The sequence below is a fragment of the Ursus maritimus genome, unplaced genomic scaffold, assembly GCF_017311325.1.
Source record: "Ursus maritimus isolate PB19 unplaced genomic scaffold, ASM1731132v1 scaffold_10, whole genome shotgun sequence".
NCBI classification, from domain to species: Eukaryota; Metazoa; Chordata; class Mammalia; order Carnivora; family Ursidae; genus Ursus; species Ursus maritimus.
This window is the reverse complement of record NW_024423344.1, coordinates 5,107,071-5,122,655: the sequence shown is the minus strand read 5'-3', so window position 1 is coordinate 5,122,655 and position 15,585 is coordinate 5,107,071. Positions and strand designations below refer to the sequence as shown.

Genomic DNA, 15,585 nt, shown 5'->3' with positions numbered 1-15,585 from the left:
TGTGTCCTGGGTGCCTGTGTACTAGCAGCACAGCTCCCTGCAGACCTGCTTAGCACAGACAAGCCCTGAGCACAGTGGGGGAGCCCACCTGCTGATTTCTTTCCCCATCCATCACCTGTGAGTTTCCACTGACCAGATCTGTACTTAGGATGAAGAAAAGTGAGGAGTTACTCTCCTTCCTATTCGACATCAATGCGAATTGGTAACTTGTAACAAATACCTTTTATATGGAAGGAAAAAATATCATCAAAAAGATCATTGTTAAATACGAAGAAGAAAAGGCCAAATTTTCTCATTTACAATTGTATTCCCACCATGCAATGGGTTTTCTCTTCCTGTTTATCTGTTAAATGAAAAAAATGAAGGAGTGAAGGAAGTGAACCAATATTTAATTTAAATACATTAATTAGGGCAGGTGATTCATGGAGAGGAATGTCTCTGGAAAGGCAGGGAAGCCACCACGTGACAGTACTGGGGACTAAGAAGGGAAAACACAGGAATTCATGGGGCTGAGGCAAAGACATTATGCCTTAGGATTTGGATCACCTAGTTAAGTGGAGTCACCTGAGTTATACATCTAGAATGAAAGATAAAAGTTTGAATGAAACAAGCAGCAGCGAAATGTCTGTATTTCACTCTGAGATTCAAATCAAGGGACACAGTTTGCTGACTGAGGCACACAACAAAAGGGCTTTATATCCTGCTGGAAGCTTGATAAAAGAAGGCCCACTAGAAGCCCCACAGTGGAGAGAGCGATTGGGCTCCATTTGTTAACTGTAGGAAGGTTTCTAAAAGAGGCCAAGAGCCCTTGTGCTGTGTGTGTGACGCTCACTCACAGTGCGGCTCGTAAGGAGGGGGGGGGTCTCCGCAAGGGACGCACTCCATGTCTTGAAAACCAACAAGTTTTGTCTTCCTGTAAAATCTAGAAGAGAAAATAATCCTTGTTAGCTATTTCTTCTCAGCTCAAAGTTGCAGCAAACAGATTCATGGTAAATTATCAGTTATCTCCATTACCAATTTTATTAAAGAAAAAAAAGCAACTCAAAGGCTTAAATACAACAGTATCTTAGACAGACACATCCTTAGATGCAGTGACCATCTGAGAAACATCAATTCCACTACACGTAACTTTGTAAATTGTACTCAACCCCATATATTGAGGTGGTGCTGGTGAGGGAATAGGAAATCAGGGGTCTTTGGCATTTCTATAGTCATTTAAGTGACAAAATCCCTCCTAAATCAAGTGCCAGTTTTTAAACACTTGAAATGCAGAGACCAAAAAAACCAAGCAAACTGTAAAACCAATGGAAAAATGTAGGGAGATGCTTATACAGTCTTCATATGGGGATATCTTTCTAGGCATAATAAGAAACCCAGCAGTGGGAATAGAAATCAACAGTTTTCACCACACACCCTCACACACCCACACATACACACACACGTGCACACCCAAACATACACACACACGCATATACACAGATGCACGGGCACACACACACACACACACACACAATATTAAAGACATCTGAAGAGCAAAAATAAATAAAGCATCAGCAGCACAGTTAATGGGCAAAAGAAAACTGAAAAATACTTCTAATCATAATATTGTCTATAACTTCAGTCTATAATAGAAACCTTAAAAATCATAATGGTAAAAGTGAACAATGCAATGGAAAAACAGGCAAAGAACATTATTCCCCAGAAAAGAACATTTCATAATCTTAAAACTTCATAGTTAAAACTAGAAAGCATGATGCAATTAAATTTTTAAAAATTTAACACTGAAATGTTTAACCTCATTAAACTAATCGAGTAAAGTCACGTGGCAATGGAAAGATCCCATTTTTACTTAGAAAACTGGGAAAGTGTTGGTGTGAGCAGAGACAAAATAAGCACATGTCTATAGGCCAGTGGCATTATCAACTGCTACTTGTAGGAGGGCAGTGTAGCAATATGCCATCAGAACCCAGTAAAATTGTTTATATACCCTTTAACCGGTCCTATCATTTTTTTGAAGTTTATCCTAAAGAAACAATCAAGTGGGTGAAGCTGTATGTATAACAATGCAATCACAGTATTGTTTATACAAGGGAAAACGCAGTTAGCACAATTTCAATATACAACAGTAGATATGACTAACCATGGTAGTCCCAAGGCAATGGAATACAAAGTGGCCTTTAAGAAACAATGATGAAGATCTCCTATACATATATTTTTTTAAGATTTTATTTACTTATTTGACAGAGAGAGACACAGCGAGAGAGGGAGCAGAGGCAGGGGGAAGAGGACGGGGAGAAGCAGGCTCCCCACTGAGCAGGGATCCAGATGCTGGATACCAGGACCTTGGCATCATGACCTGAGCTGAAGGCAGACTGAGCCACCCAGGCATCCCTCTTATATGTATTTTTTTAACTCATGAAATAGCAATAAGTAAAAAAAAGAAAGGTGGGTAATATAACTATATATTGCACAAGCACACACTTTGGTATATAGATCCTTTCAGATTTTTTAACCAAAGCAGCTAAGATAATTTACATATATATATTTGCACTGAAAAAAATTTAGAAGACTATTATATACCAGATATTAACAGTGATTATTTCTAAACATATTTGAGAATCTATTTTTCTATGATGAAACAGTGATATGGAGAGTAAATTTGCAGACCAAGTCTATCGAGGGCAAGGTAGAAGCAATTATTTTGTGTAATTGGATATTGTAGTAGCAACTCTGTATGATTTATGGTTAACGCAAAATTTGCATTTAATAAAACTAGGTAAATTGTCTCAAGTGCCCAGATACATTCAGTACTTGCTTAGCCTTCCTTTTTCACATTTCCTGATACTGAAACATATCACAAAGCTATAATAATCAATGTAGCGTGCAATATACAATAGAGTGTGCAATAGACAATACAGTATAATAAATAGTTACAGCTACAAGCTGTACAACATAAAGACAGACATGTAGACCAATGGAACAAAACAGAGAGTCTGGAAATAAACTCTCACATATATGGTCAAATGATCTTCGACAGGGGTACCAAGACCACTAAATGGGGATGGGATAGTCTTTTTAACAAATGGTGTTGGGAAAACTGAATATCCATATGCATAAGAATAAAGTTGGAACCTTATCTAACACCATATGCAAAAACTAATTCAAAATGAATTAAAGACCTAAACATAAGGCCCAAAATTATAAAACTCCTGAAAAAAAACAGGAAAAAGACTTCATGACGTTGAATTTGCCAATGATTTTTTGGGTATGACACACCAAAAGGCAATTGAAAGGCATATGTGAAACAGGCAACAAAAGGAAAGATACATTGGACACATGAAAATTAAAACTTTTACTCATCAAAAGATACAATCAATGTATAGTTATCCCCAAACTCATCAAGTTGTATACATTAAATATGTACAGCTTTTTACATGTCAATTATACTTTAATAAAGTTGTTTAAAAAAAGTTGTCATATCAAAAAAGTACTAACTGATAGTAAAATAATATTTTTTTCCAGGATTACAAAAAAGGATACAGAGTGAAAAATGAACCTACAGTAGGGGAAAAAATATTTGCAAATCACGTATCTGATAAGGAGTTAATGTTTAGAATATATAAAGAACACCTACAATTCAACAACAAAAATCAAATAACCTGATTTAAAAAAGGGTAAAGGACTTGAATAGATATTTTTCCAAAGATGATATACAAATGGCCAATAAGCACATAAAAGGATGGCCAACAGCCAAAGTCACTCATCATCAGGAAAATGCAAATCAAAATCACAATGATTAGGAAGGCTACTAAAAGCTAAAGCAAAACCAATCAGAAAATAACAAGTGTTGGGGCTCCTGGGAGGCTCAGTCACTTAAGCATTTGCCTTTGGCTCAGGTCATGATCGCAGGGTCCTGAAATTGAGGACCTGCATCAGGTTCTCTGCTCAGTGGCGAGTCTGCTTCTCCCTCTCCCTCTGCCTCTGCCTATGTGATTGATATCTCTCTCTCAAATAAATAAATAAAATCTTTTAAAAAAAGAAAATAGCAAGCGTTGGGAAGGCTGTGGAGAGATACTGGAACCACTGTGCGCTGTTCGTGGGAATGGAAAATGGTGCAGCTGCTGTGGAGAACGGTATGGCGGTTCCTCAAAAATTTAAAAATACAACTACCAGATGATCCAGGAATTCCATTCCTGCGCTGTATCCAAAAGAACTGAAGGCAGAGTGTGGAAGAGATATTTGCACATCCATGTTCCTAGCAGCACTATTCACAATAGCCAAAAGGTGAATGCAGCCCAAATGTCCGTGGAGAAATGTACTTTCACATCCTACAGCATGGATGAATCTTGAGGACATGTTAAGTGAAACAAACCAGTCAGAAAAGACAAATATTACATGATTACACTCAGAGTAGGTATGTAATCAAATTCATTTAAACAGAAAGTAGAACAGAGGTTACCAGGGGCTGAGGGGAGGAGGAAAAGGGGAGTTATTGCTCAATGGGTATGGAATCTCAGTTTGGGAAGATGAAACTGTTCTGGAGATCTGCTCACAACAATGTGAATGTTGTGAAAGTTAAAGTTAAGTAACTTTACTGAACTGTACACTCAAAAATGGTTAAGATGGTAAATTTTGTGTTATTTACAACAAAAATGCATTAAAAAATTTAAAATAAGGTAAAAACCATAGGTTAATGTAAGAGAGCTTTCTTATTAAGGACGTATTTCTTACTAAACATTGAATATATGCAAACTAATATTATTTATCCTTTCAGCCAGAAAATTTGCCAAATTATAAGTAATTGAACATTGACACAATCTAAAATAATTTTATACATAAACACTCATTCTATATAAATATAATGAGAACAAAGAGTGAAATAAAAAATGTAATATCCAACATTTTCTATATCAACTATTGATATAGAAATACATACTTTAAAACTTCTTGGGAAACAAACACAGACATTTAACATTTTTAAAATAAGAAAATCTAGTGACAGCACAGTCTTGAGGTCTGAGCTTTCCCTGACAACTGAATAAAATACATTTGCCAAAAATATATTGATTAAAATATGGGTTTGAGCCATCATGGAAATGAGGCTAGAAAGGTGAGCAAATTACATCATGTTTTGAATGATCATTAAATACAAAGTTAGAAATGGCTTGAAATTCTAACTGGGAATGAGGTTGAGGGGGTACACTGATTCACAAGGCTCCCGTGTGTGTAACCACTACTCCCAAGGAGACATGATGCTTAGACATTACTCTGAGGGCAACTATCTTCAGTGGCACGGAGACTGGACAGAAGCATTCTGAATCTGATCTGTCAGCTTCTTTATGCCAATGGCTTGATGGCAGACTCTAAGTCGTTTTTTTACTTAATTTTTAAATTTAATTTTAAATTTTAATTAATTTAATTAAATGTAATTTTTTAATGAAAAAATTTTTAACAAAATTTTCAAAACCATCAACCGACTCTCCTTTTTTTTCTGTTTTGTATAAAGTGAGATTAAATCAGAAGCCTAAAACACAGAATATTTACTAAATTATAAATTATATACTAACCATCATAGACATTGTGTTTTTAATTTTTAGAAGAGTTGCCTCAAATTATCCTCCAATTTGAAGATGAAGGTACAGACATTAGAGTTTAACATGTAACTGAAAATATTAAGTGGATAAATAAATGTATCAATCTTGAAATGTTATTTTACTTTTTCTTGCTTAGACTGCCATGGTTTGGGGGACATAGAAACATTTGTAACTCTGCTTTCTGACCAAGTGAGAAAGGGCATAACTTTTAAAAAATAAAATAAAAGGGATTAGGGACATATACAGGTGTCTGGCTAACCCGGCTTCTATAGTTGAACTTCAAATTTTACTCTGGGCGTTCAGATAGCCAATGCAAAAAAAAAAAAAGGAAATTACATTGGATTTTATAATGATCTCACTTAATTCCGTTGGGAAGGCAGTTAGTGTGTCCTGTGTATTACAGTCAAGCCCAGGTTACATTTTCTGCAGTGTATGTTAGATACTGGATGACCACTCTCTTCCCTCCCATACTCTTATTTGTACCAGGTTTCGTACTGACAGACAGCCTACTGTTTATGTTCCTCAGCAATCCACACCAATACCCGCTTGTTGAAACTGAACAAGAACTAATGAAGAGATGAATCATTAGGGTCAAAGCCAAGCACAGTGTGGGGTTGCTGGAGTGTACTCGGAGCACAGGCAAGGGGGGACCAAGTGCCAAGATGAGAAAGCTCACCACAGCAATTCAAGCAACCTTCAGGAGCAAGGGGGCTGATGGGGTGTGCGGGTGCAGTGAGGGTGGGGCGCAGAAGGGCAGTGGCAGCCCTCATGGGTAGTCATCAGTCACAGCGGCTCCAGGGGAGATCTCCCTGTGAAACCAGACCCTGTTTGGGTATGGGGGCTCAACAGTGCAATGACAAGCTGGGCAATCTTGGCCAAGTCATTTATCCCCTCCAAAGATCAACTTCTTCCTCTGTAAAGGGGGTGTCATATTAATCCCTGGTTTATGGAATGCTTTTGATGATTAAATAAACTAATCTGCATACAGTGCTCAGCACATAGTGAATGGTCAATAAATGTTAGCTATCATCGTTAGTAGAGGCGCAAAGAACTGGCAGGGGCTGAGTTATTCTCTCAGGCCGGGCCCCAGGTCCCCTTAGCAGAGAAAGGATGGGAACATGGGAACCAGAGGAGGAGGCCGGAGGCCCACTACAAAACAAAACAAAACAAAGCACAAAATGAAACAGTCATGTAAAGCTTTCACTGGCTCCCAGTAACATTAATTGGTGACGAGGTCAAATCTGTATTTAGTGCTTACCGTGGATTAGGCACTCTGCTTGGCACTTGGCGTGCATCAAATTCTCAGTGGTTCCAGCAATTCTGCAGGTTGGTATTATTAGATCATTTGTAGGTGAGGAAAATGGGTGTCAGAGAAATTAAGGAATTGGCCTAGTCATTGAACATATTTGGTAACAAGGGGGCCGGCTGTCTCCAATCACTCAAATTGAGGGCGCAGAGGACAGACTATTCCCACACAGTACCGCTACTGGGAAAAAGACCACACTGCTGTCCTGCTGGGGCTGAGCCTCTGGGCAACAGAAGACTAACTTGGGCGAGGTTGAGGCTTCAGAAGACAGGAGTAGCGCTAGAAATGAAAACGCCCACCCTCGGCCTGACTTCCGCATCACTTTTCTGGGAGCAGTATGCAATTTGCTTATTTTCCTTCTGCCTCAATTTTCGTCTATAAAATCGGTTTCAACTATTTACCCTCTTCACACAAATATAGTGAAGCTGGGCCAGCCCTTTAAAACACTCTGGAAGGCCTGGGTAAAAGTCACTATGTAATTATTGCCTGCCTCATACATTCATGCTGGCTTAGAAAGGATGTAATTTTAAACTAATCATATAAATAAACTATGAAACATCATTCAAATGTCTAGTCACTTATATATGACTTTCCCACATCTAAGCATTTACTTAAAGAATGAGCAAACATTATAGAAGCTAAAGCCACGGGCTCAGATGACAACGAAAGAGGTTAAGCATGAGGAAGCGCTTTTGGTGGGAGGTCGTGGGGAGAACGCGCCCTCTCTCACACTCCAGCCGCATAGCCCTGTGGGTTCCCTCCTTGAAAAACCAGATCCTTTGGTCCTGTGCTCTTCCCCACTCTCTCTGCCCCTGAATCTCCTGTGGACCTCCTCTTCTCCCTGCCCCACAGAAGAAGAGAGCGGATGGATGCTGACATGCTTTCATCAGCATTGTGGAATAGGAACAGCAGAGATGTGTCAGATGCTTGGCTCATGTTCCTCAATCACATTTGCATAAGGTCAACACTGGGTACTGATATTCACAGGTATCAGCATCACCTGAGGTTATAGACCATTCCTTTTTTTAAAGTAGATTAAGTGAGATCTAATTCACATATATTACAATCCACCCATTTCAAGCATACAATTAAATGGCCTTTAGTGTACTCACAGAGCTGTGCAACCATCAGGACAATCAGTTTTAGACATTTTTATCACACCAAAAAAGAAACTCTATACCCTGAAGCAGTCTCCCCTCACTCTTCCCAGCACCCCTGCAACGACCAGTCCCAGGTAACCACTCATTTACTTTTTGTCTCTAGAGATTTGCCCATTCTGGACATCGTATACAAGTGGAATCGTATAATACATCTTTTGTGATTGGCTGCTTTCACTTAGCATGATGTTTTCTATGGGTTTTTCCCACTTTCTGACCATGGTGCATAACGCTCCTATGAACATTTGTGTATCCATTTTTGTGTGGACAGGTTTCCAATTGTCTTGATTATATACCAAAGAGCAGAACTGCTTGGTCGCATTATAACTCTATTTTAACGTTTTGAGGAACTGCCAGACTATTCTCCAAAGCAGCTGCACCATTTTCCATTCCCACCAATGGTGGACAATGGTTCCAGTTTCTCCACACCCTCACCAACCCTTGTCCTTGTCTTTTTGGTCACAGCCATCCTAGTTGGCGTGAAGTACGTGGTTTTTTAATTTGCATTTCCCTGATGGCCAATGACATTGAGCATTTTCCATGTGCTTATTGGCGGTCTGTGTATCTTCTTTGGAAAAACGTCTGTTCAAATCCTTTGTCCAGGGGGCGCCTGGGTGGCACAGCGGTTAAGCTTCTGCCTTCGCCTCAGGGCATGATCCTGGCGTTATGGGATCGAGCCCCACATCAGGCTCCTCCGCTATGAGCCTGCTTCTTCCTTTCCCACTCCCCCTGCTTGTGTTCCCTCTCTCACTGGCTGTCTCTATCTCTGTCAAATAAATAAATAAAATCTTTAAAAAAACAAAAACAAAAACAAAAAACCAAAAAAAAACAAATCCTTTGTCGATATTTTAATTGGGCTATTGGTCTTTTCATTATTGAGTTATAAGAGTTCTTTATATATTCTAGATAAGACAGTCCCTTATCACATATGTGATTTATAAATTGTTCCTCTAATTCTGTGGGTTGTCTTTTCATTTTGTTGATGATATCCTTTGAAACACAAAAGATTTTAATTTTGGTGAAGTGCAAGGGAAATTTTTTTCTTCCATTGCTTGTGCTTTTGGTGTTAGACCACTACATTTCGCACCTGTTCAGGTGCTAAGTCATTGCATAGGGTCACAGTTGGCCCATCAGGCTATTTCTTACCCTGTTTTGGCCCTTCAGGCCCACAGGTTTGTCTTCTCCTCTGCCCTCAACAAGAGCCCCAGCACTAGCACTGTGCTATTATTTGGTCAGACCTACTCTGATTTGTGGGCATGTCTGGGCGTGTTCTGGCTAAGTCTAGTTACAGCCCTGCCTCTGCAGTGACTGAGAGCTGGGACTCCCGTGTTAGACTCCTAGCTTCCCTGAGCTCCAGGGTCATGTCCATGCTAGGGCCTGTCTCTGAGTTCCCTGTGACCACAGAGCTCTTCCCCCATACATCTACTCAGCAAACTGCCTCAACTCCTCCGAGTCTTGCTCAGAGCTCACGTACCCTGGTCACCCACCCAAACATTGCCGTTTGCCTACCCATCACTGCGCATGCCTAACCCGCCTTATCTGCTCTAGGTTCTCCTTCCTCCACAGAAACCATCCTCTGCTACCTTTCTGCAGAATTTACTCCTAGCTTCTGCTAAAGCAATGCCTCCTAGCTGCTTCACAAACACCATGGAAATGAGTGAATGGCCGTGATTTGCATTTCTCTGATCGCTAACGAGGATGAACATGGCCATATGATCACAGGCCGCATGCGTTTCCTCCTTTGTGAACTGCCCGTTCCCTCTTTTGTCCATTTGTCCACTTTTTCTTTTTTGTCGATTTATAGGAAACTCTTTAGAGTCTCGTGACTCTAATCCTTTGTTGGTGTGCGTATTCATTTTATTTGTAACCAGCGCCCGTCACAGCGCACAGTCCCTGGTGGGCACAGAGGAAATCACGACCACCCGATAAATGGGTTCAGGTTCCTGTTGGTGTGCGTTCACATTTGGGAGGGAACAAGGGAAATGCCTGTTGAAAAAGAATTCCCTAATTACGAGGGACAGAAATGGCCCAACATACCCTGGCAAGCAGTCCCCGCAGATGGCATCACTGGTCACAGAACAGTTGGCCTTCTGGAAGCGGTTCACCGCGGCGCACTCCAGGCACGGTTTGCATTTCTGAAAACCCCAGTCCTCCTTGAACCTGTGCGGACGGCATGCCATGCACTGGGCATCCTCCCCGTAGCCAAAGCCGCATTCCTGCAGGGATTAACAGGCAACAGAATGCTAGTCAGACAGGCAAGCCGGGAAAAGACGGCTGGGATAAAAGGAAGACCCGGTCGAATAATTACCGAGTGCCGGCCTTCCTGGATACAAAGGCGGCTCTTTCAGCAAGTTCAACTCTGTCTCCCACGGCTAATAATCTCTCTTACTACGATAAGTATACTTAGTCACCCACTTTATTCAAGAAGCCATGAGCATTTGAATAATAAAGGTTCTCCAGGACCCCCACTGCTGCATTATTGCTAGTTTATGGCAGAATTATGGCACTTTCTTCTTTTCTAATTAAGCCAGTCATGGGCATGTTCAGAAACTAAAGTCGGGGAAATATCCAGACACTTACTCACTTATCGAGGCAGAAAATAAGTACTTTGATATCAACAGTGATATTTTAGAAATGAGGCTAACTGCGTGAGAAATTTCCTAAGCTGACAAATTTAGAAATCTAAGCAGTAGAACGCATCTTGACATCTTTAGCTGTATATTATCGTGTGAGAGCAGGAAGATTCTGACATATTTCTTAAAAGAACACTAAATTCTTGTGTGGATTAAACTGTGTGATACTAAAGGTCTCAAGCTTCTCTAGATTTGAACGTCAGAACACAGTACTGCTTTCCATGGATGGGCAAAACAGATGCACATATGATCATTTCCACAAGGTCCAGAACCAAATAAATCATAGCCTATCATATGATGTAAATACAATGCAACTGTAAGAAGAATGATGTGGACATGTGTTCATGGTAGCTTAAAAAAAGTTGTAATACAGAATTAGAAGTGTGATCCCATCTCTTACAAAAATATTAATAACTAGTACTAACATTTATTGGGTGCTTACTCTGTGCTGGGAACTTCGTACACATTATCTCATTAATTCATACGTCTTCCAAATGGGGGAAGCACGATCATTATTCCCATTTCATGAATGGGGGTATGGCGCTTCCCAGAAGCGTACCTTAACCAAGGTGACATAGCTTAATGTCAGAACCAGGATTTGAACCTACACTGTTTAATTCTGGAGTCAGATTCTGTACCCCGACACTGTAGGACCCGTCTAGTACTTTATCCCTCCACGTGGAGAGCTTGCTGAGCAAGCCCAAGAACACAGCGCAGTGCAGCAGAGGGGGGAAGGGCTCCACCAGAATCTCTAAGTTTCCTCACCTGTCAACTTCGGATGCAGAAAGCAAACCCCCGCTAGTTCAAAATTCCCACTAGCCTATAAATTTATATACTTAAAGTCCTTTATCTGTATTTATATGCACAGTCAACTAAGCAAAACCAACACAAAGGAGAGTATTCCCTGTACTCAACAAACCACGGAATAAAAGAGATTCATACTAACACTTCAATTTAGTTTTACTAATTAACTCATTCACATTTTGGAGGAGCAATACTCTCCTTCCTCATTTCAGTTACTCAGCCAGGCTTTCAAATGTGTACCCTGAACATGCCAAACGAAGAGTGGGGGAGGAGAAAAGGCAGAAGGTCGCCAACCTTCGGAATCCTGCGTGCTCCAACTAGACAATGTTTTAAACCAAGGCACAGAGAGCAGAAGGAAAAAAAAATGACTTGGACTAATTCACAATTAGAATTTTAAAATTGTTAGCGGGGGATTATTTTGGGGGGATGGGTAGTGAAATCATGAGGTGTTTTGAATTTTTATAATTCTGCGATCATTTAATTCACTCTGGCAATGAGGAAAACACCAAAGATACATATTCAAAAAGAATTGTCTGGGGCTTGGACTAGATCTTTGCGGGGAGATCCCCGCTGTTTTGGGTGCTTTGTACATGGGCAACGTGCTTCTGTACTGGAACAGAAGTGGGTCTTTGCTAAGTAGTTGTTGAGAGAGCCGAGTGTATCCAAAGACTCTCCTTCAGTGTGACAGGATCCGCCCTCTCACAATCTTCCAGGATCAAAGTGTGATGCACGTGACATTCGGAAGGGGGATGGGCACCTCGTTGTCCACAGGCTCAGCATCTCCGTGTCAAAGTTTCACGCGAGAGCAAAGTTTCAAAACCATACTTTGATGTAGGCAGCTTGGATTGTAAGGGTGTCATATGCAAGTTACAACACAACAAAGAAAGGAAGGAAGAAGGAAGAGGGCAGAAGGGAATACAAAGGGAAAGAGTGTACTAACTGGGAATAAATGTCTGAAATTCTGTTTTTCAAGCAAGGCTGACATAGGAGAAAAAGTATATATCTTCCTACAGTGGAACCAAAAACACGTGAGTTTGAAGGCCATTTCTGTCACTTTTCCACGAAGCTATTTTGGGAACTCTCTGATCCTCAGTCTCTTCATCTTCAAGATGGCAGATAGTACATGCCTGCCCCACAGAGTTGTTTTGAGGAATAAACAAGAAAAAAAATATAAAAGTTGTAACCTATAAATCAAACACTGAGTGGGCAGTCACCAAATAAATGGTATCTTTTTAGATTCTCTACAACCCAACAAACCAACTTTCCAGATTCAAGTATAATAAAAAGCCTCACTGGGGAACAAGAGGACCTTTAGTCTCCAATTTTTTCTGGGTTACTTGAAACATCAATTTATATCTAAATTATTTTTGTAGAATAAAAATATGTCTACAATGATTTGCAATTATCTATCTTTTGAAAATGGTACATAAAATATAATTTAACCATACCTGCTTGAATCAACTACTGCGTTGTGTTGTAATACAAGAACCTTGGAAACCCCTGTGTCTATATAGGCAGTTTTGCTGTTTTAATGCCCCTGCCAGGCAGTCAACTCTCATTCATTGCTCCTGCTCCAACAATTCACTTCCTCTCTCCATTTCTGAGAAACTAGATGAATATCTGAGCAGACATGGACTGGAAAGAATTGACAGACTCATCTCTTTTGAAAAATAAGGGGTATGTAAGTGTTGGGAAGATCTTCGTGCTTATTTTTAATTCCTGACTGTATTTTAGAGTTTGCATTGCACATACATGAGCACTGATTTGACCACCGTGTTTTTGCCACATATCATTGCGTGTCATTTATATGTCACCATACTTCACAGACTGAAGATTTCGTGAAACTTTTTTGTTGTTGTTGTTCCATTCTATATTGGACCAAACCATGCACAGAAAAAACAACAGGGGTGTCTGGATGGCTCAGTCAGTTAAGCATCTGCCTTCGGCTCAGGTCATGATCTCAGGGTCCAGGGATGGAGCCCTATGTCTGATCAGAGAGCCTGCTTCTCCCTCTCGTTCTGCTCCTCCCCCCACTCCCATGAGCAGACGCGCCTGTGCTCTTGTTCTCTCTAATAAATAAAAATCTTTAAAAAAAAAAAAGGAAAGAAAAAACAACAAAGCCAGGCTCCAAATGCATCATATTTTGCCTTCATTATCTGGATATTAACTTACTGTTTCTACTTAGAGTTTATATGTTTTAGTGGCAACAATAGTAATTTCAGAGTAGATTTAACTTAGAGGTTGAGATAAGGCTGTGTGTCCATTAAGATCACAAAATAATACCTAAATGTATTAAACAGGTACTGTGAACCATATACTCTCCTGGGAACTTTTATAGAGACTGATTATTTGGGGGAATTTAGTTTAAAATACATTTTCTCTAAAGTATTTGTCATTTTAAAAAGATAATATCAAAACACCAACCTAATATTATTTTTAAGCTTTTAAAAAATGCTTCAGTTCATGATAGTCTAAGAAATTTATGAAGTGATCATTCTAGATGTTAAATTAACTAGAAAGTCAGAGAAGATGTTTCCAAGGAATTGAGTGACAGCACAGCGTCCACAGCAGCAACCACGGATTGTCATATTCTTAAAGCACCATAAACACAGGGATGCTGTAATTATTTGAAATACAGGCTATAAAGTAAACAGCATATAAACATTAAATTACCCCAATATAAATGTCTACTTTGATGTCTTTATTTCATTTAGTAAAACTAGGAGGTTAAAATGCCTTGAAACCTTCTCCATGAAGTTCAATAACTACCTACCAAGGGCAAAAATGAAAAGGCTGAACAGCTGGAAGGGCAGGCGGCTCACAGCCTCCCGGTCAGGGTCGCACCGCTGAGCATGCGCAGAGACTGTGCCTCTGAAACTCGCGTCCACCCCACTACGGCCAGCCACGATGTCTAGTCCCTTTTCTCTTTATCACTTTTTATACTGAAAAACTACTACTACACACAAGATTTTTATGAACAAGTCAAACAGTACACCTTCCTTCCTATCCCTGGTCTCTTCATTTCCTGTTCCCTCCACACAGGCAAACACTGTTCCCCGGTTTTGGGAAAACCTCCCAGAAATATCCTAATATCCTCTGTGTGTGTGTGTGTGTGTGTGTGTGTGTGTGTGTGTGTGTGTGTGTGTGTTAACACACTGTTCCGCAATTCGTTTTCCAGTTTTGCCCACTCAACGCATCTTGGAGCGTGCTGGCCATCAGCACACACAGGGCGTGCCATTGCGTGGCTCCGGCTGAATTCACGCCCCTGGAGCCTGGTCATCACTGCCTCCCAAATGAGGGACACAGGGGGCAACCACGGATGTCTGCTGAGGTACGTTGGCATCGATCACATGGTCTAATCGTGCGTCTAGTGAAAACAGTGTCGGATCTTCTGGGTCTTCCCCCCATTACTTTCGAATATAAAATGGGCAATTTCCCTGGGCAAATGGTTTCCCACAGCAGGCTAGTATCCTACGGTTGGAAATAAGAGAAATGGTAGGAATGGATTTTTTGGTGAGATAAAACAAGGGTACTTACAAACAGAGGGCTTCAGAGGGGAGGGGGGTGGGGGATCGGGATAGGCTGGTGATGGGTATTAAGGAGGGCACATACTGCATGGAGCACTGGGTGTTATAGGCAACACTATATAACACTGGGTGTTATATGGAACACTACATCAAAAACTAAGGATGTACTGTATGGTGCCTGACATAACATAATAAAAAATTATTAAAAAAAAAACAAAAAACAAGGGTACTTAAAGAGGACAGTCAGCTGGCCTTGCTGATTGTGGTTAGGGTTACCTCATTTTTGACCAACGTCCACAGGCTCCTGTGAGCTACTTTCAAAATTAGGCCCCAGCCTTGGGCCTTGTCCTCAAGAGCCCAGGTGTCCAAGAATCCCGAGCAGTCGGTTAAGCCAGAACCCCCCACCTTCCTATCTGCTCACCCACAATATCTGATCAAATTCCCTCCTGCCCCTCTGTCCTCTGATCCCCTTGGCCTGCCTTCAGCAAGAATCCTGTTAGGTCTGCTTTAGCCAGAATTGCCCCCCCCCCCCCCCGCCCTGATGTTTCCTCTTAGGAATTTTCC

At 40.7% G+C, this 15,585-nt stretch overlaps 1 protein-coding gene across 3 annotated transcripts in view; it reads right to left on the bottom strand.

Moving 5' to 3' along the window:
- The window catches only part of TNFRSF19 (TNF receptor superfamily member 19), an 81,451-nt gene that overhangs the window by 56,774 nt on the left and 9,092 nt on the right, over positions 1–15,585 (bottom strand). For all 3 annotated transcript variants that reach the window (XM_008692145.2, XM_008692146.2, XM_040621568.1), the window contains exons 3-4: positions 10,095–10,273; positions 837–922 (exon numbers count right to left, since the gene is read on the bottom strand). In XM_008692145.2, the coding sequence (XP_008690367.2) occupies positions 837–922; positions 10,095–10,273 (265 nt within the window). The remainder of the gene's footprint in view (positions 1–836; positions 923–10,094; positions 10,274–15,585) is intronic.